This window comes from Charadrius vociferus, unplaced genomic scaffold, assembly GCF_000708025.1.
Source record: "Charadrius vociferus isolate BGI_N301 unplaced genomic scaffold, ASM70802v2 scaffold822, whole genome shotgun sequence".
Taxonomy (NCBI): domain Eukaryota; kingdom Metazoa; phylum Chordata; class Aves; order Charadriiformes; family Charadriidae; genus Charadrius; species Charadrius vociferus.
In genome coordinates this window covers 2,911,478-2,937,348 of record NW_009647481.1, presented here as the reverse complement: position 1 = coordinate 2,937,348, position 25,871 = coordinate 2,911,478, and the positions used below count along the sequence as shown (strand labels likewise).

Below are 25,871 nucleotides of genomic sequence, written 5' to 3'. Positions count from 1 at the left end.
ATGTGGATTGCTTAATCATAGAATTATAAAATAATTTGCATTGGGAAAGACCCTTAAGATCTAGTCTAACTGTAAACCTAACACTGCCAAGTCCACCACTAAACCATGTCCTTAAGTGTCACATCTACATATCTCTTAAACACCTCCAGGGATGGTGACTCAGTCACTTCCCTGAGCAGCCTGTTCCAGTGCTTGATAACCCTTGAGGCATTTTTTTCTTGTCCTAATGCCTGTTACTTAGGAAAAGACAGTGACACCCACCTCACTACAACCTGCTTTCAGGTAGTTGTAGAGAACATTATGGTCTCCCCTCAGCCTCCTTTTCTCCAGGCTAAACAGCCCCGGGTCCCTCAGCTGCTCCTTCTGTGTTGTGCTCCAGGCCCTTCACCAGCTTCCTTGCTCTTCTCTGGACACTCTCCAGCACCTCAGTGTCTCTCCTGTAGTGAGGGGCCCAAAACTGAACACAGCACTCGAGGTGGGGCCTCACCAGTGCCGAGTACAGGGGGGCAATCACTGCCCTAGTCCTGCTGGCCACACTAGTCCTGATACAAGTAAGGATGCTGCTGGTCTTCTTGGCCATCTGGGCACACTGCTGGCTCATATTCAGCTGGCTGTTGGCAAACAGCCCCAGGTCCATTTCTGCGGGGCAGCTTTCCAGCCACGCTTCCCCAAACCTGTAGCGCTGCATGGGGTTGCTGTGTCCCACGTGCAGGACCTGGCACTTGGCCTTGTTGACCCTCATACCATTGGCCTTGACCCATGGATCCGGACTGTCCAGACCCCTCTGTAGAGCCTTTCTACCCCCAGGCAGATCAACACTCCCACCCAACCTGGTGGTGTCTGCAAACTTACTGAGGGTGCACTGCGTAATGAGTCTAGATCATCAAATACTACAGCAGAAAATTTTACTTTGACTATTTATTTTCTCAGTTACTATCTTCCGTGATTTTTGGAATTTTTTTCTCCTTAGCCAATGAGTTGTTGATGTTCAAATGAGCACTTCACTCGTTATGCTTAACTTATGCAATGATACCTTAATATTATAATCTGGAATTTGTTTACCTGCTTAATAAACTTTTCTTTGTCCCAAGATAATAGAGGGTTTTCATATTTTGTATAATGTTCTAGTGAAATTGTTTTAACAGGGTTTCTGAACTTGAGAAGGCATGACTACAGTTTTATGTTCATGTAGCCCACCTGCAGGCTCAAGCTGAGACCAGGGCTTGTTTGCTACAGGTGCTAGTCTTTTTCGGTTACTTTGATTGTATGCATTCATCAGAATATCTTGGAATCACATCCTCATACGGGATGACTTTTACTGATAGGGATCTTACATAACCTAATTCATTTTCCTTTCATAAGACTATTGTCTTTTGTTTATGAATAATGTCCTGGAAGTACATTATCTGTGTTGTTTACTAAACACAAACTAAATTCTCCTGTATTGTCTTAACTAACAAGCTGAGTTTCTCTAGCAGCCAGTCATAAAATACAGGCATATAGCCTTAATCTAAACCAAAATGCTTAACACAAAAAATACAATGCACTTACAAAAATATATTTAACATTTTTTTCCATTAATTGCTATGGCAGGTGTTCTGTTTGGTTTTTGTTTTGTTTCAAAAAAAGGAAATAATATAGTGAAGGCTAGTTAAACAACCTTTGAATTTGTATGTACCTAGACACTTCAACATTGTTCACATCTGAAAATGCACTGTAAATAATTAATCAGCTGCATATGTTAAGTCTTCTTAATAGATTCTGTATGTATCAAATATGTATCGTATCAAGTTTTAGTTTATAATGCGAAGTACAACTGGAAGTTATGAAGCTTGCAGAGTAATTAGCTCTTAAAACTGGAGGAAATCAATTGTAGCTTCTGCCTCAGCTATCCTCTCAGTACAATAGGGAAATTTTGTCTACGCAAGCAGCCCTGCTTTCTTAATGTTTAAGTGTAGAATGCCTTTATGCAGAAGAAGAATTGTGCCAAAGACTTACTACTTTTACCAAATACGTGTGTGTGTGTGTGGTTTTTAAATGTGTTATCTATAACAGTTGGAATTTTGCTTTCTGGTAGGAAAAGTTTTAAACGATCTCTGAAACCATGGTATGAAGGAGTTTTAAATTCAATGAAGTTTACTTCCACTCTTCTTTAACATGTCCAGCACAACTTGTGTTGTGATCTCTACGCCTTCTGATTATTGGTCAAATGGGTGTCACTGGCGTGTGAAGTCAGATGTAATTTAGTGATTAATATAATACCTACCTTGAAGTCCTAGATTTTTTTTCCATATCAGCACAAATTTAAAATGTATTTCAGCTAAAATACAGAATTCCCCTTCAGCAATGACTTTGTTCAGCATAGTCTCTTACTTTACTTTTGAAATAAAGCTTGTTAAGTATAGATTTTTATTATGATTTATTATCTAGTTGCTTCCTGTAACCTTAAAAGCTACCCAAAGAGAATTTTCATATTTACTAGCTGTCAGATGTTTCAAGGGAGGTCTTAATGGCTTAAAAATTGAGATGGATATTATTTTGGAGGAGTGGGGGCAATAAGTAGGTTTATCCTGGCAGATGTGGAACTGGTATGTGCATAAAACATTATATCCTCTTTGTAAGTGTTGAAAAGTGGCCGAGATGTCATAGAATCATAGAATGGTTTAGGTTGGAAAGGACCTTGAAGATCATCGAGTTCCAACCTCCCTGCCATGGGCAGGGACACCTCCCACCAGCCCAGGTTGCCCAAGGCCACGTCCAGCCTGGCCTTGAACACCTCCAGGGACGGGGCCTCAACAACCTCTCTGGGCAACCTGTTCCAGTGCCTTCCCGCCCTTAGAGTGAAAAACTTCTTCCTAATGTGTAATCTAAACCTGCCCTCTTCCAGTTTATAACCATTCCCCCTCGTCCTGTCACTACATGCCCTAGGAAAAAGTCCTTCCCCAGCTCTCCTGTAGGCCCCCCCCCCAATGTCATGTCATTTGATATGACTTTGGGCTTTGTTTTTAGGAACAGGCCTGTTAGCGTAGCAGTCCCTACTGGGTTTGGGTTGTTTTTTTTTTTTTTTTTAAGTGGAAATGTTTTAAAGGTACTATTTTTAAGAATCATAGTTATGAGAAAAGAGTTGCCAGCTAAATTTCTTACATGCTATTGATTTGGAATCTGTATTCCTATGACATGTTTTTGCAGATTTGTTAAAGGTTGTTTGTCAAAATATGTCCATCTTTATGTTGTATTAATTGTAGCTGTTACTGTGTCTGTTGCAGAATGTTAGAGTAATAGTTATGCATCCTTATAAAAAGTGTAGTTTGTACACAGCAGGTTTAGAGCTGAGAACTTGTGACAGAAAATGTTGCCATGTGTAAACATAGCTATAATTGCAGACAGGTGTGTACAGTGGTACTGTATGCAGATAAGCTTTATTGCTTATCGTTTGGGTTGGTGTATTGGATCCACAATGCTATAGGAAAGATGAGGGGGTTTAGCTTGTGATGAATCATTCCTTCAGTGTATCTCGCTTGCAGTTAGAGAATCTGAGAAGGAAGACAGAGATGTGGTGGAGTGGGTATCAGAAAAGAGAAATTGAATTTTTCATGTCCCTCATGCTTGCTACACATGTACTTTCAAACAGGTTAAATATATGTGAAACATTTTTTTTGCTTCTCTACAAATGCTGTGGAAGTGACAGGGGCTGAATTGACAAGAAATAGGTTTCTCCCATCTGTCTTTGAGTCATGATTTTGATGGCATCTCTTCTGCAATAGGAAACTATGGATGAAAAAAATTACAAGCCTTAAAAATGTCATGATTTGCATACATATGTAGAGATCTATCTTTGTTCCCAACTTTCTGACAGTCTCCATTAATTTACCAAATATTCAAGATCTAGCAGTGTCCTGTAAACTTATTGCTGTGTGCTGGCGCTTACCGTAGTCAGGTACTGTCTTCTGTTTCTGAGGATTAGCAACTGGTCATTTGCAGTGCACCAAGCTACTGCTGTGCTACCATTATTTAGCAATTTTTGCAATAAAGGGTCATAGAATAGTTCAAGTTGGAAGGAACCTGTGAATGTGTCTTGTCCAACCTCCCAATGAAAATGGGATCAGCTGTGAGGTCAGACCAGGTTGCTCCGGCCCTGTTCCAGTTGGGTCTTGAAAATCTCCAAGGACAGAGACTGGGCAACCTGTCTGTTCCACTGCTTGACTGTCTTCATGAAGAAGGAGTTTTTCCTTATATCCAGTCTGAACTGCTTGTTTCAGTTGTGAGTCCATTTATTTTTTTTTTTTGTCTGATGTGCTTTAAGGTCTGTTAAATGCATGCCATCTTTCAGTAACAGCCTGGAAATCTACTGCAGTCCCATTTTAATTTCTCTTTTGCAACTTCATAAGCAAGTTCCTTGCATGTATCTCACTGAGGTGACATGCAGCTTCTATCTCAGCAGCATGCGGACCGTCTGGGGAAGTTAAAAGTCTGGCAAATAACTCTTACAGCCCAGCTCTGCAGTGGGAACGACACGGTCATTGCCATTTTAGGGCAGTGGGTGTTTATACTGGTAGGGTTAGCAGGTGTTTACACTAATATGTTTATGGTCATAACCATCATGAAATGGAACTTGGTTAGCAATAAATGTTATGTCCAAAGGGAAAAGTATCTTAAACATTTTTGAAGTAGTCAGAACCTTGATGAATGAATCCTGAACTGGTCATATTATGAACCATTTCCCCCCTGAGAACCTTAGACTGTTGAAGGACAGTTTCCATGGATTGCATTGAAAACAGAATTAAATTTTGTTTTCTAGCTTTTTTAAAAGGAGGTAAGTAATAATCTAATTTACAACTTATTTGTTGACTGAATATATAAATCCCTTTGTTGTAAAAGGTAGTATCACATTTCAGCAAGTTTTAAAGGTATCGCATATAACTTTTAACATTGCTAATGATGTTTCTTTGATTTAGTTTTTGGCCAAGAAGCGAATGGCACTGCATTTGTTGCATTTATAGTTAGTTATTAGAAGTGGTTCATATGAGCAAATCCAGAAAGAATTTGCTAATTATCAAATTACATTTCATTTTCAGAAAATTGTGTAATGTGTGATGTCTGCTGCTGGTGACTACGAATCTGTCAGTATTGCTGACTTTTGGAGGGGGGGTTTCTCTGTCTCCATGGTCACAAATCCACCCTGAGGTGCTGTGGGAGTGTTAGCCCGACCTGCTGGTATGCTCCAAGTGCTTTCCAAGTGCGGCTGTTTGGTTTCTGAATCAGAGGGGTAGGCTGTGGCCTGCGTTAAGTGCAGGAGGCTTGTCTATGTGCAGAATTGGTTACCTAAACGAACCGTGAGCTGTGAAATTCTTTTTGATGCTGCTCTTTGAACAGGTCTTGTGTTGATATGTGTTTAACTGCCGTTTTACTAGGGAGTTTGTAATTTAGTCACTGAGAAAGATTTCTCTTGTAGCTTGGAACAAGGGTTATAGAAAATCAGATATATAGCTTTATATTAATGTTGTGGCATTACCAAGAGTAGAGATACTTTCTGAGGCAAGAAATTATGCTGCCCCTTAAATGTGATTGAAAGCTCCTGCCTTTATATGGCTTGGAAGTGTTACTTGAAATAAGAATAATCTGCATGGATAGCTTCTGTTGTTTCATCTGCAAAATTCAGAGATTCATAATCAACTTCCCATTCTTTTCTTCTCTTTCTTTCTTATCCTCCTGTCTTCTTGTACTAGCACCCTTATTTGGGGGATTCTGAGCCCCTGGCTTGTTTTAAATCCCATTAGATACAGTTTCACCACATCTCACATTGCACCCTTATTTGGGGGATTCTGAGCCCATTAGATAAGTTTCACCACATCTCACATCAGTGAGTATGCTGTAAGTCTGGGTAAAGGTGGTCTAAATCATTCTCAAAAGAAAAAATATCAAGGCACACTTTCATTTTTGTTTGCAGTAATTAAGGTGCTTTCTAGTTTTGTTCTATTACTTTTTTTCAGACACTGTGATGTGTAGTGTTGATACATATTGATACATTGTGGTATAGTATCCAGTTGGTGATACAAATAGTTTTCCAAAGAGTTAAGACAGACAAGAATTTTAAGCAACAGGAAATCAGTTGAGTGGAAATGAGTAAGAACTTCAGCACGCTGTCTGTGACTGGAATGCTTCTGTAGTTCTATACAAATTTTATTCTCAGGTGGAACCTTTGAAGCTACATTTAATTCTGTTTTCTTCCCAGGTTATTTTCATAAATATAACAAATCTTTGAAGCATCTGCTCAGCGTTATTCATGCTGTTGTGCTGTACTCTAATTACATAGTACTGTACAAGTGAGTTGCTACTTAAATGACTCAGTGGCATGTATCAGTTAAGTTAGAAAAAGTATCTTCTGTCTTCTGTATTTCTAGATAGACAGTGCCTTCATTGAAGTTGTTTCAAATTTGTGCGTCTTGTCCTCCCAACATTTCATGTAAGAACCGCTGTCTTAAAAGGTCAATGTACACGTGAGATTCAAATGTAACCTACTGTTAGTGTCAGCTTCCTTAGATTTAAATAGGGATGAATGTATGCATAGCTTTTGCTGTCATAGGCTTGATAGGCCTTTCATTAGAGTCTTTTCCTTGTCTGCTCTCTTTTATTTGTTCTTAGAAGGTGTGTTTCAAAATGATGCACATAGAACAAATCTTTTGCTGTTTGTGTCTTATTTTCAGAGACAGTAATTTAATTAGTATAGTATTTTTCTTACATTAAAATCCTGTCACTACTTAAACATGTAAGGTGAACAATTTGTCCCTAAGTGCTTGGGACAAGCTAAACAGCCTTCAGAATTTAACTGAAACAATTTTTCTTTAATCAGGAAGTTGTTTTTCATATATGAGAAATACTGTTGACTTAGAAAAAATTTAAGAGAAATTTAGAAATTAGAAAAAGTTTAAGAATATCCCTGAGGCATGATTGGAAAATAAGCAATTCCATGTTGGAAGGGACTGTAGCTGTTGAAGCATATTGTGTTTCACTGTTTGGAGGAGGGTTTATTTACAAGTAGTATTTGATTTAGATTTGTTCTTAAGATAATTTGCTTGCTTTCAGAATGCAGGGACATTCTGCTTCCTGTGATTACAAAAGAGCTGAAGGAATTACTGGAACAGAAGGATGATCAGCAGCTCCAGGTCCAAGAGAAGAAGTACTGTGTTGAATTACTCAATAGCATCCTGGAGGTTCTGAGCTGTCAAGACCCTGTAAGTATTGATGATGATGTAGATGGCTGGAGTCTGTAGTAAGCCTGAGGTGATTAGGTAGTAAATTATTGATGCTGATGAATCTCATTTAAATCTTTAATACAAGTCAGTGGCAAATTGAACTTTTCTCCTGTTTTTCATAAACTTAAGTTAAAGGGCAGTTGATGTTTTAAAGGCGAAGTACTGAAATCTGTGCTATCTTCTTTTATTTCTCAATTTTATATTCCTTAAATTGTCAGCTGCTGTAAAGCACCATAGTATTTTTAAAAGCACTGAGGCTGCTGTGGTTTTTCCTAGCAGAGGTTTAGGCACTTTTTGACTGGTAAAGTTCAGTGTAATACATACTGAAGTGAATTAGAATGTTATGACACCAAGCTGAGTATCAATGTTATCAATGACACTGAGCTGAATAGTGCAGTTGACATGCCTGAGGGATGGGGTACCATTCAGAGGAACCTGGACAAGCTCGAGAACTGGGCCTGTGTGAATCTCATGAGGTTCCACAAGGCCAAGTGCAGGGTCCTCCACGTGGGTGAGGGCAACCCCTGGTATGAATACAGGCTGGGGGATGAAGGGATTGAGAGCAGACTTGCTGAGAAGGACTTAGGGGTACTGGTGGATAAATAACTGGACGTGAGTCAGCAATGTGAGCTCACAGCCCAGAAAGCCAACTGTATCCTGGGCTGCATCAGAAGGAGTGTGGCCAGCAGGTCGAAGGAGGTGATTCTGCCCATCTACTCTACTCTGCTCTGGTGAGACCCCACCTGGAATACTGCGTCCAGCTCTGGAGCCCTCAGCACAGGAAAAACGTGGGTCTGTTGGAGCGGGTCCAGAGGAGGGCCACAGAAATGGTCAGAGGGCTGGAGCCCCTCTCCTATGAGGACAGGCTGAGAGAGTTGGGGTTGGTCAGCCTGGAGAAGGGAAGGCTGCGGGGAAACCTTATTGTGGCCTTTCACTACTTACAGGGGCCTGAAGGAAAGATGGGGACAGACTTTTTAGCAGGTCTTGTTGTGATAGGACAAGCGGTAACAGTTTTAAACTGAAAGAGGGGAGATTTAGACTAGATGTAAAGAAGAAATGTTTTACAGTAAGAGTAGTGAAACACTGGCCCAGGTTGCCCAGAGAGGTGGCAGATGCCCCATCCCTGGCAACATTCAAGGTCAGGTGGGACAGGGCTCTGAGCAACCTCATCTAGTTGAAGATGTCCCTGCTCGTTGCAGGGGGGTTGGACTAGATGACCTTTAAAGGTTACTTCCGACCCAAACTATTTGATGATTCTGTGATTTTTCTAAGTATTCAGAATAATTTTCCAAATTTAATCTTGTTTAATTTAGAAAAACTTTTGTATTTTCTGAAAGAAATTTTTTTCAGCATGCAAATGTTGTGGGTTATAATTTCTGCTTTCAGCAGAAAAAAACCCCAGGTCTGTGTAAAACAGACTACTATACTTCACTTTGAGTCTGTAGTTTCTTTGACAGGCTCTTGAAGTTTTGGAGCACTGTAGATATTGTTATCTGGGTGGTTGCTTTTCTCATTTGAGAGGATATTGAATTGATGTTTTAGTCCCTCGCTTATTAATGAATAGAAGGTTATTCAATGAAGTTCCATGATAATTTGAAGAACTTATTCTGAGAAAAACTCATAATTAATTACATTAGGAAAGCTGTAATTTCTCCTGTGAATACGTGCTGATTTCTCCCGACCTATATTTTTCTGATACATGTGTTCAAACTTTGTAGTCTTTGGATAAGGGCAAATTGTCATTTGAGTTGGTTTTCTCTATGGGTCCTTATATCATTTTCTACTAATAAAATCATTACAGCATGTTGCTTGATTTCATAAAATTGTTGAGTTTGAAACTGAAGAGGTTTGCCAATTTGCACAAGGCAATCTTCATGTGTATTCTGAGCTATTTTCCTCATTGTTTTAGACATAAGCACTTCAGGAGGGGTTGGTACAAGGTGATACTTAAGAGGTGATGGAACATTTGAATTTCAAATGGAATTTGTAAGAGAAATGGTGAAAGCATGACAGGGCAAAGAGTCAAGTTACAAGTTTATAGGGCTATAATGTAAAGTAAATCAATTTTGTTACTGTATACTTTAAAAGGTGAAACACAGTCGTAAAGCAAGATGGATTAATACTTTCTGGATGTGTACTGCATAAATTAAGTTTATTTTCAAATGTAATGGTTGTTGTCTGTAGCAACAGTAGCTGATGTGTCAGAGACTTGTTAGCACCCACTGAAAATATGGGTTTGTAGCTCATGTTTGCATGAGTGAGAACATTGCTAGATGCAGAACAGCATGAAGAGGTTGAATTCTTGTTGCTTGGTATGCATATATGTAGCCTCATGTGGTCTGAAGACTGTTTTGTAGATTCTGACTTTTCCTGTTTCCAAGAGTAGGAACTGATATATTCAGAATGATGTAGAAATGCAAGGTGCTGTTTTCCAGAGCAGAAACGTTTGAAAATGTAGTGGTGGTGGTTTTGGTTTTTTTTTAAGGCATCCTATTTTATTTATTTGTCAAAATACTGTTTCTAAGAAAATCACTCCTTTCAAACTGTGTCTTATTCACATTTTAAGTGGGAATGCTGGCACAAAGCCAGTTACTAAGTGGAATTCTTGCTAATAGATGTTTTTGTTCATTTTTGGAAAAGCTTATAAGTTTCTATCTTGCAGAAAAAAAACATTTCAAAGTGTAGCTAGGTATCTTTCAAATTTTTTTTTACTTCTCAATATTAGTAAAAACATAAAACTTGAGTGATGAATGATGATCTATATCTGAATTGATACATCTTCTATAGAAATGAGGTGTAAATGAAGTGCAAAGATGACTGAAGAAAAGCGAGTGTTTGTTTCAATAAATTCCATGTTTGAGATATTTGTAACTGCTGGTTTTGGACAGTTCTGCAAATGCATTAATGTACATATACCTAAAGGACTTACAAAAAATAATTAGATAAATACTTTAAATTTCATGTGAGAACATTTCAGTTGAAAACTACTTGGTTAGTGTGATGCTGCTGAGAGCTTTTGAAAAGCTCTTAATTTTTTTTTCCAGATGTTCTCCCCTGTTATGAGGCAAATGTTTAGCTGTATTTAAAATCAAATGAATTTTATAATTGAGGAGAATATTATCTTTGGTAATAGGTTTTTTTGTTTTGGTTTGGTTTTTTCCCCGCTGGTCAATATGATGTATATGTTTAAACACAGCTGGAGACTAGAGGTTTAATAGGTGATTGTATTCTTCCCAGGCTTGGACTTAAGTCTTTTAACAATCCAATTAAAGTTGTGTAATTTGTATAGAATGATGTTGTTTAAAAGCATGTAAAGTATTCTATGCTTTTACTCCTATTGAAGGAGGTAGGCAGGCAAACCTTTTTGCATTATGTTAAATAATGGCTTTTTAGGCAATGTGTAAGCCATTATGAAAATTGCTGAGAAGTTAATACACATGCATTTAAAAAAATACCAACCACACTCATGTTTGTTTAAAACAGGTGGGATTTCTTCATTAGCTTCTTTTAAGGAAGGTAACTTGTGAACTGGAAATTCTCGGAGATGTTTGGGTGGCTGTTATCTACAGATTGCGTTTGTAATAAATACTGATGAATTCCTAATATAAGCAGAAAAGTCCCTTGGAGGAGGTTTAAATCCAGTAGTGGTATCAGCACATGATGACCCTTTTGGAGGCATCATATTCATGAGTATAAGAAACATTATAGAATAGTTGAGACGTCAACAAAAGAACCAGCTGCTTCTGTTGAGAAAAATACATACCCTGGCATGCCTTCTGGCAATACAACTGGTGATCAGAGACAATATGGATGTTAGAATATATTAAGTTGTATATCATTAAATATAAGACTTTTTTTAACTACAACAGCAAATGCGTGACTATTACTAGCAGTTTTTTCTTTCCTTGTCAGAGAATCCATGGGTTACAGCCCAATTTTTTAGCTATGCTGAACACTGTTCCTGCTGTAGTACTAAAAATCTGCTTTTGAGATGACTTCTCTGAAGGAGAGAAAAAAAGACCAAAGGAAGGGAACACCTTCAATACAGCCGTATCTAAGGCATCAGACAGTAATTTGTCTTTAAGAGACAGTGCAGATTTCTTTCAAGTGCAACATAGATATTTACTTTCTAGCTAAAGTAAAAAATCTTGTTTCAATGATATACAGTTTTGGCTTGCAATGGGAAATACTTCGTATCTCATACTCCTAGAGGCAAATGGAAAAGGTTCGCTATATGGCCAGATTACTATGATAGTGGTATGTAGGTGGTTTCCTTCAGAATGCCTTTATTCAGTGGGATCTAGATACAGAGAATTGTTTTCGCAATTAGCCAAATTATTTCTTATGGGGTTGCTGTTGAACTTTAAGATTAATGCAATTTTCTATTGAACAATTCATTTCCTATATCTCTTAGCACCTTTCTAAGGAAATGGATTATTTGACCAGCTGAAGGAGAAAACTGAAGGCATTAGTGGCAGACTCACTTTACAATATTAATTGTAAGCTCTCTTGAAAACACCAACATCCTGTCCATATTTCTTCGTTTTTTCCATCTCAATAGAGAAATCTGGTTTTGGATTAGTATTTAAAACTTTTTGTAAACTTAACTTTGATATTTCTGCATTGGATTTATTCTGTGAAAATCACCAGAAGTAGAATATTCACAGAGGACAGAAAAGAAGCAGCAGTAGTTGTCCTGGGTTTTGTGTGGTCAAAATTTATATTGTGAGGTGTTCTTTGAAGTCATTACAGAATTTTTGAAGAATGTATTTTCTTTGTCAAAGAAAAAGATATTGCCGTATTACCAGCTCTGCTCTACTGTTTTGCCCTACATTGTTTGGCGAGTGGGAACGTGTGAATCATCAGATCCTTGTGTTCAAACAGCTGCTGTCTGGCTGCTGGGTTCTGCAGGTAGCAAGTACGTTGTTAAGAACACTGGTTTATGGTAGGGACTTCAATTTTATGAATAGACAGCCATTGTTAGGCATCTGGGTGAGATAATTATATTTGATTTTAAATTGCCTCTACAGCAGACAACTTTTGGACATAGATGACATTGTTTTGACTGAATCATGTCTAAAATTAGCTTCATAGCTTGAGAGACTGTGTGCTTTCAGCACCTGTGAAACACAGTTAAAGCTCAGAACTGCAATTAAGTTGTTGATTAAGGTCGTGGTGAAATCCGTGACTACCTGTTTCTGTTTTAGTTAAGAAATCTTCCCTTTTCCCCCTTACAACAACTTTGATGCGTGCAGTCTAATGGCCTAACATATGGTGACTTTGTCTCTAATCTGACATACATGCTATAGTTTAATATTTACTGTATCAGAGCAAGTTTTTATTTACAGTGCTTACAAAAATATAATGGTAAACTCTTTCTCTTGGAATCTAAAATAAAATCTTGGTTGAGGCTACAAGTGTGAGAGAGATGTATAATCTTTTCCTGTTCTGTGCACAAAGTCAGTAATTGGCAGCAGCTGCATTTTAAGCTGTTGATTATATTAGCAAACAAATCTGGAATAATTTTGGAATTGTGCAGAAATTTGTAAAGCATTTGCGTGACTTATAGCAGATCTTAAGACTCTAGCAAAAGAGAATTTCAAAGGAATTTAGTCAGGGAACCTGCATGTTATTTTAGGGCCAGTTACCTGAAGTTCTTCTGCAGACAATTTTCAGTCAGAACAATGCATGATTATGAACAGTGACATTAAAAACCCAAAAACTTTGTCCTTTTACATGTGCTCTATTTGTGTGTATGTCAGAGGGGGAACATAAAGTTACAGAACTGGATCCATAAGAGAGCAAGCATACTGGATCTGGTTGGTATAGAGTTAATTTTCTTCGTGGCAGCCCATATGGTGCTGTGTTTTAGATTTGTGACCAGAGCAGCGCTTGATAACAGACCAATGAAAATTTGAGTTATTGCTGAACAGCGCTTGCACAGTATCCAGGCCGCCTCTGTTTCTCACTCAGCCCCATGCCAGGGAGTACGCTAGAGTTGGGCAAGAGTTGGGAGGGCACAGAGCTGGGGTAGCTGAAATGAATTGACCAAAGAGGTATCTTCAAGTGGATATCTCAAGCACAGGTTATGTAATATTATAATTCTGAAGGAGCCATTCCGTTAGTCCATGTTTGTCACTGTCCAAATAAATGGGCACTCTCTCATGTTCTGAAGTGCGTGGTTAACTCTGCGACAACGGAATTACTCTAATTTTTGTCCCAACCCTGAAGAAGTTTAAATAGAACATGAAAGCTAAATCAAACACTAACTGCTATTACCCTGCACAGATATGTTTAGAGAGAATGAAATTTTGTTTGGTTTAGATATTCTATTAACTAATTTATGTGTACTGGTGTGTGCCATCCGTCCCATCAGTGAATCTGAAGGCATTTGAGTTCTGTGAGAGAACTTCCTACTGCTGACCTGCAGACCGTGTATGAACTCTGATTTTCTAGTTGACCAGGGCATGAAACAATCCTTTTCATCAGTGAAGACAATCATACATCTTTGATGAACGTGCTCCATTACATGGAATAATACAATTCGTGTTTTCCAGGGGAGCCTTTGTATGTGGTACAAATTGTTAATTTAGCTTCTGAAAAGTCTTATGTTTAACCAAATGGACTGAAGCTAAATGGTGAGTTTTCCAGGTTTCACTAAAAATCACGTCATCCTTGTGAAGTGAAATACGATCTAAGAAAATGACTGTTGCAGTGGGTTGCTAGGCTGTCTTCTGAAGCTAGAAACTCTTAGATAAAATAAAAGCTGAAATCTTGTGTATAGGCAATGTGTGAAAGCACTATTTTTGTTAAGTTAGCAATGTCAGTATTGAATGCCTAATTGTTTCTTAGATTATCAAGAAGAAAGGTAGTCTCAGTTTCATAAAGAAACCCTTTTAATTCGTTTGCTGACGTTTCTCTGAAAATTCAAAGGCTTAGCAGAAAATAACCTTTGCATGCTTGAGCATATTTTTTCCAGGAAAGGTGTGTTATGTGCTACTGGTGAATTCAGAATGGAGCTTATCTTTAATAATGGAGTCATGGCTAAATGTAAAGCTATTATGTAATGTTCTGAACTGTTACTAATAAGGGTATAGCACATACTAAAAAGTGGAAGGAAAAGAAGTTAGATTACGAGAGCCCTTCTCTTTGAATTTAAAAACAAAAAAAAAGGCAAACTAATGAACAAGTGACATCCCTGTGCCTGAGGAAAGTATGCGAAGATGCTACTACATAGTTTACAATTTTTGGCTTTTGATTTTTTTAAAATTATAGTGGTAAACAATATTATAAGAAGAGAAATGATTAATGAATATATCTTGAATTGTAACAGAGGCCAAATCATAGAACTATAGAGTATTTCTTGCAGCACTACAGACAACAATTCCAGCCAACATGCCAGTTTTATATCTACATTGATATGGTAGCTGCATGGACAGAGTTCAGACCAGAAAGCAATTTAAGTGTTGCAGTTCCTCCAGTGAAACATAGTATCTTTCCTGTGTGAAAAGAAAATACTCTCTTCAAAGTACATGCTGGTAGTTTTAGTGCTTTTAGAGACTATCTTCTCTAAAGAACGTAGCCGCTGTTATAGCAGGTGGCCTTGCATACCTTCAAATGAATATTAAGAAGTATCAGCAAAAAAAATCTCTATACTGTGTTTACTTTTTAATGTTCTTCCCCTTCAATGGTGCCTTTTTTTTTTTGCCTTAACTGTGTAGGATGTTTGGGTAATGTCTGCTTTAGCAAGGAATGTGTCACAACACAGTGTACCACTAGATTCCTGTGGTACATTGTGGGGCTGCTGCTGAATCTGTTGTACATGGCTTGGGGAGTTTACACTGAGTAAGAAAGATATGGTTTGATGCTGTGGTTCAGACATCTCCACTATGCATATGGCTCGGCTTTCTGAAGGCAAATGGATTATAAACATGCTGGGTGACCTTGTATTGGTGTGACCCAAACATTGATCAAGAACCTAATGTCTTCATTTCTAGCACTGCCAAGGACCTTCTAGTTTATCTTTATCTGGCATTAATCTAGTTTGTGTGCAACAAAACCACTCAGAAGCAGTACGTGGTAAATGGTCTGGGTCGAGGATTTGCCTCAAAATTTTTCTGAACCAAATTGCTGATGTAGGCATAGCCATATAACTTTCACGGGCTTGATTTATGCTTAAGATAGAGGCATACATAATTGCTATATTTAATTCTTGTAGTTAAGGGGAGGAAGTTATACAAGTAATGCAGTTCTTCAATTTGATATTTGAATTTTCCAATTGATGTAAATAAGAAATAAAAAATTCTGGAGCACAGTGTATAATTGTATGAATGTGTTGTAGTCTTGGTTGCTTCACCTTTCCTCTACTGCTGTGTTAACTGGTAGCTTGATAAAATTATGTATTTTATGACAGCTGGCTCGCCATAGGTCCTCTGCTATTCTAGGATGCATTCCTTCAACAGTCAGGAATGCTTGTTTGAAACAAAATGCTAAATTTTGACTGGTGCCTCAATGCACAAGGGCAACAAATGTTTTATACTTCACAGCAAACCTTGAAGTTACTTAATAAATCCAATACTCTGGAATAAGAGATGGCAAACTGCTTTTGGACAGAAGTGCACAATCATAAAATATATTGCTATAGTCAAAGCTCAAGAAGAAGATAAAAAAAAGGTTTGAAAATAAAACAGAAAAGCTGTGTAGATCTCTGTAAATAAAAGAATATTCATCAAGAGTATACTCTGACGACGTATCGAAAACTTACCCAGAGTAGTTTATCTAAAGCTAATTATTTCCTGAAAATCATGTTTGACATTACTGTAATGCTAGTGAATACACAAAGCATTCAGGTTCAAAGAACAAGTAGGATGGCTTTCACAGAAACACAAAATCCTGCTCTGCTGAAAAAAACAAGCATCTGTAGCAGGCAGATGGTTTTCGCTATAAGGCTACCAAACAGTTCCATGTCTGTGCACTCAATATTGCAGTTTCTTTCATTTTTCACTGCGTAAGCTGTATTTGTTAAGTAGAGAATGTCTAAACTCTGATAAAGACAATACTTGTGTGGAATATATTTTTTTCAGTAGTTTTCACTAGTGTTTCCAGTAGAAGAGTAGGATTTGAAAATGCATTGCATTTTAGGCCCTGAAGGCAGTGGATAATGTAAATAGCTCTTCTTTGTGTTTTCTAGTCCAAGAAGTTATGCTATTTCAAGCCCCTTGGTGGCGTTTTTCTTTCCTATGGTTGGCTCATCTTTTTTGACATCCTCTGTCCCCTCTTCCTCAAGCTGTCAACATCTGTCTGCTTGTTTTCCTTTTTCTGGCTTCTTGTGAGATGCTGTCCCTCTGTATTTCTTTCCTATTATGCTCTGCCCCTTGTTCTCCATTTCAAGCCGGGTGCAGTAACTACTGTATCGTATGGTGAAACAGCAGTGAAGAGTCTGTGATCCGGTTAAATGCATCTATAATGCATTAGTACAGTCTTGGAAAGAGAAATACTTGAGACGGTAAGAGTGGCTTGTGTAGCCTCTTAGTCCGATAAAATTTATACTGTTTTACAAAGAATGTTTCAAATGATGTCTTGCTTTCTAGCTGTATAATAAAACACCCCAAAACTGAAAAGCGTGTGAAGATACTCTGGTGCCAAGGGGTGCCACTGTTCAACAACCCAGTGGCAAGGCTAGATTTTCATCTTTCTGCTGAGGTGAACAGTGCCAATACACTTATTAGGAGGACTAAGATATGCTGCTGCTGCTGCTGCAACACAGAGGCCAAAAGATTCTGGTTGTTGCTCTTCAAATGAAAAGAGTCTTTCTGATTATGATGAATGAAAAGTGTCTTTCTGACTAAAACTTTTCGTAAGCGTGAAGAATTTGCTTTGCTGTGTGACAAAGCGCAGTTATGTTTTACTGGAATAAAGCGCAATTTTATCTCTGAAGTTCTTCAGGTGATTTTAAATAAAAAGAGAAAAAATAGAGACAAGAAGAGTATTTGGTTAATTATTAAAGTTGATATGAGGAGAGATGCACTGTAGGCTTTTATTTTTAATTTCACTGTTATTTTTAGTGCATTTAAAATACAAAGAGCCAATGCACTGTATGGTTTACATATTGTTTGATTGACATGAACCTTAAAGGTCACAGTATTGCTTATTGGGAAGTGGAGGAGATGGAAGAGAAAGCAGCTCTGTGAATTCGCTCCCACAAATTTGTCTTCTGTGCAGCAACTGTCAGGTGTGGTATTTTTATAAATACAGAACTATACCAGAGAAACTGAAGTAGGACTAAATGGTAATAGTAAATAGATGGTCTCTATTGCAAGGGATGCTGGCCTGATCCAGGTTAATCAAAACAGGAGAAATAAAGGAGACAATTTTGGATGTCTCAGAGGAAAAACAAAGTCGGAAGCAGTTTCTCCTGGGGTGGTATTGGAGCTCAGCCACCTAAAATATTGTTAAGAAGTCACCACGGCTTCTGTGATTGTGGTGTTCTCTCCATGCTACATGTGATGGCAGAGCTGCCTTATTTGGTGTAAGCATTTTTTTTTTCCTATTAGAAATATGTTTAGAATTTTTCTTTTTTTGATTGTTGCATGCTAGTTTCCAAAGTTGTTTAGTGATCAGAGCAAGGTCAGTGAAATTGGTGAATATAAGATTATACCCCTCTGCTCAGTGTTTTAAAATAAAGTGTCCTTTTGCAGGCAACACGCCAGAGGTACTTATCGTTTGATGTGAGTTGATGAATATTTGCCCTTGGGCTGCAAAGATCACTCAAAACTTGGTGCTGACGGGGGGTGGGTAGTCCCAGTCAGCCAGATTGACTGGTACCTTGGCAATGGGGCCAAAGAGCAGACCATCTTCAGTTTGTGGCCTTGCAGCACTGCAAAGTGAAATGAAGATAACTTTCCCCTTTTATAATTATATATTTTGTGACTACAAGCTAAGAATATTACTGAGCTTCGGCCTATCCTGAGGGCCATTCATGGATGTGGAGGACTGTGATACAATTTGCCTCCATTATCTGCTACTAGGGTGTTGCTATTGAGTTATAGGCTACTCAGTTACTGGGAAAACATGAGTCCCTTAAGTGAGGGATGGAAAGTGGCTATTTGAATCAAAAAACAGTTATGGCATAGTTAGAGCCAAAATAGGACTGTGCCGCTTGAAATGAGTATTCCACTGAAATTGTGGGCACTAAGGAGCAGTGTGAGCAAGAAGAATTAGTGTCGTTCTTTCAGTAGGGTGGTTATATTATACAGCTTGAACTGGCAGTGTGGGAATAATTGCTATTTTCTTTATTTTACAAGAGATACGGATTTAATACCAAACCTGATTTTTTCATTTACAGGCATCAACTTATCACCATATTCAAGAAATAATGGTACAGTTATTACGCACCGTGAACCGAACTGTTATTACAATGGGACGAGATGATCCCTTAATTGTGAGTAGTATTTTAATGTATTTTTAATGCTTTGGAAGTAATTTTATAGTTATCCTGAAAAAATGCTTTGCTTTCATTCAACTGTGCCATGGTAGTGTCCTTTGAAGTGTAGTTGAATACTGTGAGATTTGTATATTCTTTCAAAAACCAAGCATTAAATATAAAGTTAATTGCTGTTTGCAAAAAGAGGAACATTTTTACAAACCTGCGTAAAGGGCACACTTTAAGACACTGAAAATAGTGTTTCTACTAATATAAAGTGAAGTGTCTGAGTAAAAGTAAAAAAAAAAAAGCTATTCTGAACAGCTTATACAAAATAACAGGTGGATGCTCTGTTTCTCCCAGTTTCTGCATGTGCTTCACTTTTTTGTGGGTCAGAGTTGCTATGGAACAGCTGCCATTCCTGGCTCTGTTTCTGGAGGTGGAAGATGATGCCCTCTGCTCACAGGGAAAATACGTGGTGATGCAGTGGCACAGAGCACTCACCTGAGATTTTTCTGGAAATTCCATGGTTTGAGAGTTATATTGAAGGACAGATTCTGCCGTTTATTCAGATTTAAGAACGTCTCTTGTGAGTCCTCTTCTTGATTGAGACTATTTGTGTTCAGTAGGAATTATGGATCTTGCCCTTCAGATTGTGCGCTTAAGATGTATATTAATTGTTAGTCTTTGGAGATTTACATTATTCTGCAAAATCATAAGTAGCATTTACTTCATGGTTTTGGCCACCAGAGGTACATTGCTTGTCCTCTATAATGTACTTTGTTTCCTTGTTCTTTTCTGTTGGAAAACCAAAATAAGAGTTTTAGATCATTGCCAGTCAGAGCATGTGTGTCTCCTAATGATTAGTGTCCTAATAATTGAGTTGTTCTTCAAATTGAGCTATTTGCCAATGGTTGCTTCAAACTCCCTGGCAGTAGATCTGCAGGTTTCAGAAATCCTATCATTGGCTGTTTATCAGAACCGCGGGCTGCTGTTACTCTGTGTGTAACCTGTGGCGTGTATGCATGGGCGTAACAGGAAGAGGTTTTCAGTGAAGACCCAGTGAAACCCTTCTCTTCTCTGCAGGGTTTGAAAATGTTTTCTGTACTTGCAAATAAAGCATCATATGACTGTCATGGATGATGTAATCAGTCTGTTAAGGAGTATGTCTGCATACCATAGACAGTCAACAAAGAAGCAAAATGAAACTGTAGTAAAACTGCAAAAAGGATCCTTATCATTAGGAAACATTAGGAAATCAATAGGAAGCAAGCTGGTTACAGTCAGTTGAAATGGCTTGGAAAATCTGTTTGTTTTCTTTTTTTTTTTTTTTTCCTCTCATCTACTGTAATTTGTTCAGCTGTTCTTACATAGACAGATCAAATCCGGTGTGAATTTTGATATCCAGATGTCTGTGTGCTAATAACGCATAAGAATTTTCTAGAGCTCAGGCAAGATCTCTCAACAGAGTAATCTTTTACATGTGAAGAAGTTGTCTGTGATGAACAAAATAGCCTTTTGCTTTCAGAAAGAACTGGCGAAATAAGCTCATTACATGCTCAGTGTACTGCCTTTAGTTCACTCAGTTAATTTGCAGGTTTGCTTTAAAAGCTCTTGAGGGAGCCAAACTTATTGAAAGCTTGAATGCTTAATCTTTTAAAAATGAAGTAGATAGTCAGGAGTTACGGCCTTCCGCAGAATGCGTGGGTGAGCTGAAGTTGCTGAAAGTATGGTGAACTCTGCAAGGACAGGTGGGACATACGGAATAGCTGCAGTCAGACTATGATATCGTATAGGTATGAGTGACATTTCAAATTGGACTACATCTGTTATTTACTTCCAGGAGAACAGAAGGTTGCTATTTAGATTCTTAAATCTGTTACTATGTTTCTGAATATTGTAAGTATTTTTATCTTCTGCTGTATAATTTTCTAGAATTTGAAAATGGTGTGAAAAACAACGCTAATACTATGGTTACAAAACAATGGTTACAGTTTACAAGACCTGTAATTCCTTCCATGTTTAAATGTCTTGCACCTGATAGAGCACTGGATTTTATTTAATTTTTTTTTTTTTTTTCTTTCTGGAAGGGATAAGCAGGTTAATGTTTATATTTTTGGGTGTCTTTTTCACAGTCTTCTAGCCAGTTGGCAGAGGAGGAGTTAAAAGGATTTTGGGTTACAGTTGCCTTTATCTTTTCTTGCTACAAGGCCAGTTGAATCTAGGGGAAGGTGCTGCCTTGTGCTCAGCTGGTAGCAGCATGCTGTGAGCTTTGTACATGTAATTACTGGAAACAGTCAGGCTAAGAAGGACATAATCCCTTCTGGAGAAGGTATTGGTGATGGAAAAGTAATTTGGCTCTCTGCAACTAATGCAGAGAAGTCTTACTTAAATGCCACTCTTGCCTTCATTATGATGTTTTGGCAGTTGAAGGCTTTAACAGCTGCTTGTTTATTTTCACTTAACAACAACAAAAAAAAGCCTTAACTGTTTATAGTTGTAGAAATGCTTCTTTGTTAGTTAAACAAAAATATCATAAATCCAACATATGCACTTAAACCTTTCCTTTGCTACTTCCAAAGTTGATTTTGTTCACCGTTTCAGTTTAGCATGATGGAAGGAGTGTAGTAATGCTACACAGGAAAGGTTTTAGGCAATATTTATATAACGTATTCTACAAATTAAGACTTTGCTGAACAGAAAACAGTGTCCCTTGTTAACCAAAGCTACTCTAGATAGCATACTTTTGCAAAAATCAATGCTCTTTGGGGAAATAATGACCAGACAAACCATTTTACAGAGCTGCTGTGGTTGGAGAATATGGTATATTCAAATATACACATGGTCTAGCTAAAAGTTACAGCTTTTTTATTCAGTATTCAAATTGAAATATTTTCAAAAAGCTGGAAAGCTGCAGAATGATTCTGTGAAAGACCTATTTATTCATTTCCCATTCACTTTCCTTTTCTAAAGAACAATTGTTCAATTCCTTTGTAATTAGTTGTTTGTTATTAATTGACTCCTGAAACCTAAGAAAAATAGCTCATTTTATTGCAAAAGATAACATCACATTTAAAGAACCTTTAAGTTTACAAAACATACATTAGATAATACATTTCATTAGGAAGTTGTATTGTATCTAAGCTAGCATAATTACTAAGTATTGTGACTTTTTCGAAAGAGCTATAGTGCACGAAACTATAAAAAGCTCTACATGAACTGCTGTTAAATGTCAGAGAGAAATCAGTATTTTATTCATACTTTCTGAATTTTTAAAGAAAGTTAGGCTGACTCCTTAAAACAGCAATTTCAAATACAGTAATTTGGAATATGCTGTGTTCTGTGCAAGGTTTTAAAAATAACATATTGTAGTTGTCATTTAAATATGTCTTTCAGAGAAGCCTACGGTATTTTGTATGCAAGTGCTGTCAAGTAGCTGTGGGCTTGGGGTTTTTTGTTCTTGGTTTGTGGGTTTTCTTGTATTTTTTTTAAATTTTATGTAAAAGCATGTTTGTATGTATTTCTAACATTTATTTCCTATTCTGGGAGCTGGTCTTAGGCATTGCTCCATAATTTTCTAAATCAGAAAAAATTCTGTAGCCAGCACTACTATCTTCTAAAAATCTATCCATTTCTATTGCTTTTCCAATCTTGACATCATAAATTGCATAGTGTGTGTCTGGTAATTCTTTTATTTCCTATATGAATTAAGAATTAATTACTAAAATATTTTTAAAATATTAAGAAAGCAATGCTTGCATATTACTTTTTCACATACTTTAGATTCTCCAGTTATGTGTTAAAAATCTATTAACTTGTAGTCATTTTGTGTTGCTAGGGTATACATTTCTATGTTAAATCTAAACAAAACATAGCAACTAAGCAGTCTTACCCTCGTGCTGTGGCTGCTGCATGCCATGGCTGACACTTTCCCGCTGTTAATTTGTAATGTAACAAATAGCCTTTTGCTCCAATGTTTTTAAAATTTTATGTAGAAAGCTTATTGTGTGTGACGTACTGTGCTGAACACTGGGTATAAGTCCTTGCATTTACGAGGTACAGCTTTATTGTGAAGCTGATGCTTATTCTTTGGTAGGAATAATTTACTTTTGGCGTACTTTTACTTAATTTTTCAGTTAAATTATTGCATGTTTTTGTTCATGGTAGTCTGAGCCTCTGCAAGAAGAATGAGGGAGTTCTCTGTGTTTCAGATGTTATGCGTGTTTTTGAACTTGACTGGCTATTGCTGCTAATGCTGACTCAGAAAAATCACTTTTGTTGTACTGAAGTCAAGAACTCTAGGAGCAACTTTTCTGAAGGACAGTGCTTTAGTAGAACTGCAATTTCATATTTTCTTTCAAGGAAAACAGATGTCTTGAAGGGGAGAATTTTAAAACACTGAACAGAGGGGTAGGCTGAAAGACAAGTGAATGTTCTTAAATTGCAGCATTAGAAGCTGAGTGTTGGTTGGCCTAGATACCTTAAGTGTTTCCCTACTGCTGTGTGTGCATATGGTAAAAAGAGAATTTCATATCCATATATGGATAATCTATACTTTACTGATTGAGAAAGAACTGAAAAACAACAATGGAGAAATATGGAAAACGAAGGCTAATTTTGACTGGGAGGTTAAGGATTAAAAATTGTCTACAGTTCTGAATTCCATCAAGATCAGACATTAAAATACAGAACTTGTAAACACTTAAATCAGTATATTTAAGTTTTTTAGAAGTATTGATGCTTGTTCAGGTCGTAAGAAAGACTTAGAGCCTTACTTGCAACTATCTTTGGACTTTCTTAAACTACATAGAGTATTTCTGGTCTTGTGTAGTTTTACTGACCCCATGAATTGATTTGTGCTATGGGGTAAACCAGAATACTGTGTTTTGTTTAAATTGAATAACGTGGGTCCTTTGAAAATATATTGAAGGCATCATGTTCATTGTGCATGCAAAACCAAAATCAGACAGCTTAAAATGAGCTTTTTTTGTGCTTATTAACAAAAAGAAAGACAAAAAGGTTGCTTTCATATAATAACAAAGCATTGAAAATCAGTCCATTACAGAAAAAATATTACTGGTTCTGCTAGTGTTAATGCTTGTTGGTATTGCTTATGATACTTTTACCGCAGAGGATATTGGTCTTAAAATATTATTTTAATATACAGAAACATCTACACACTAATAAATCCTTCATTATATGAGTTACAGAGACTAATGCAAACTAGGAATGCTGTTGGCATATCAGCATAAGCAGCACGTGTATTTGAGTGTAATATAATGACATGTTCTGATGTAATAATTTAATTCTTATCTTTGTTATACTCACAAATTATTATTGAAGAGCTTTACTGCCTCATTAAAGGCATCCTTTTTGCTAGTAAAAATTCTAAATTAATGCTAATTTTGTGCATGGCATTTCCCTACTGACTGAACTTAACATGAAAATATTTTCTAAAACTTTAAGTCCTTTAGAATTTTGATAAATTAAGCCATGTCACATAGCATACTCTCTTCTAAATGAAGACTAGTTTTATCAAAAAAACTTAGTTCTTCCAGACAAAATTCTTCTGTGCAAAATTTTTTTAATGTGTTTTCAAATGTGTAATCAACCCTAAGAATTCAAGGAACACAGAAGTTTACAAAAAGTGTACAGACATTTTTAACTTACATGGCACAATTAATACAATATGATTTAGAAAAATAGGATCCAGGGGTTAGTCTATTGAATACCCTGGCACCATTTGAACTATCTAACCACAGTCACTTCTAAGAAAAGGTCTGCAGTACATTCCACTAAACATAAAATACATTGAGATTTACAGCGTGCCCTTTAAACTTGCTTTGGAAAACGATTTCCTCTCTGCCCCTCATATGAAAGGTGACCATGTTTTCATGAGCAAAATAATAGTATCCTCAACCCGAAATTAGGTTACATTGGCATACCCTATGCTCGCTGTTAACTTGACTATTTTTGAAGGAAAGAAATAGCTGCATTGATATCTGATCAAATCTTTTCGGCATATATTTTTTATATAATACAGATAAGTTCATTAAATATTATCTTTTGTAATCAATTTTGTATGGTGTATCAACTTACTTCAATCTTAAGGCCAAAAATCCACATCTCGGGATATTTTGGTGTACTGATACAGGTCTTAAATAGACAAATCGGGCAAGTGGTTTAGCAAGACAGTAGCCAAAGTGTGTTTTCCCCTCTATTGAGTAACTGCGTGATGACATCTGAGGCATTGTGTCCAGCTTTTTGCTTCCAGGTAAATGAAAGACATCAACTTACTGGAGGGAGACCACCAAGATGACTGTGGGCTGCAGCATGTAACATGTGAAGAGAGGCAGTGAAAATTGGATTTGTTCAGTCTTTAAGAAGTGAAGGCTTAGGAGAGAGGTCTTAATCTGTCTAGTTCTTCTTGAAGGTGTATTTGGATAGGACAAGATGTAAAATGGACGCATTTAGAACGTAGGAAATTCAGGTTAGATGTTCAGAAAAAATCTGGAACAGCTTGCCCCAAGGGGTTATGGATTCTTGTCTTTGAACATCCTTAAAACTAAATTCACCTAATTGGACCTTACTTGACTAGGGAGTTAATACTAGAATTACTGAGATATTCTCTTGTTTTATGATTCTATGATTCTTTTCAGAGAAATCTATTAAATGGCTGAAATTTCTAAATGGTTGCTTTTTAAATTGAACCAATAAAAGGACAGAATAAAACTGAACCTGAAATTATTTTTTTTGTTAAATGTTAGATGACAGCAACAAAAATATTTCAGTATGGATGTGAAGTAATTGTAACTGTCTCCTTTGAGGAGACATTTGTTTGAACAATGTAGATTCTCCTGAATCTGTTCTTCATTGTGTCGTCTGTTTAAAGATCAGGTTGTTCTTTCTTTTTAGGCCATGTTCCTTATAAACAGGAAATCAAGACTGTGTGACACCCTTAGTGTAGTCTACCATTGCTTTTTAAAGTAGACATTTAAACCTCGATATTGTTGGAAAGTGGAAAAAAAAAGTCTTTACAAAGCATATGAAAGTGTCCCTAGAAAAAATGAGAAAGCTTCTTTCTGAAAGAAACAATTTCTTCGTGCGCCTTTTAATCAGTGAGATGATTTCAGTAAATTCAATTCTTTTGGTTTTTCAGGAACATTAAAAGTTCTTTTGCTTTGTGATTTCGTAAT

At 37.0% G+C, this 25,871-nt stretch overlaps 1 protein-coding gene across 1 annotated transcript in view; it reads left to right on the top strand.

The window, feature by feature from the left end:
• DOCK2 (dedicator of cytokinesis 2) overlaps window positions 1–25,871 on the top strand; it is a 209,459-nt gene that overhangs the window by 62,931 nt on the left and 120,657 nt on the right. Inside the window, exons 26-27 of the mRNA XM_009880752.1 lie at window positions 7,084–7,232; window positions 18,598–18,693. Coding sequence (XP_009879054.1) covers window positions 7,084–7,232; window positions 18,598–18,693 — 245 coding nt within the window. The remainder of the gene's footprint in view (window positions 1–7,083; window positions 7,233–18,597; window positions 18,694–25,871) is intronic.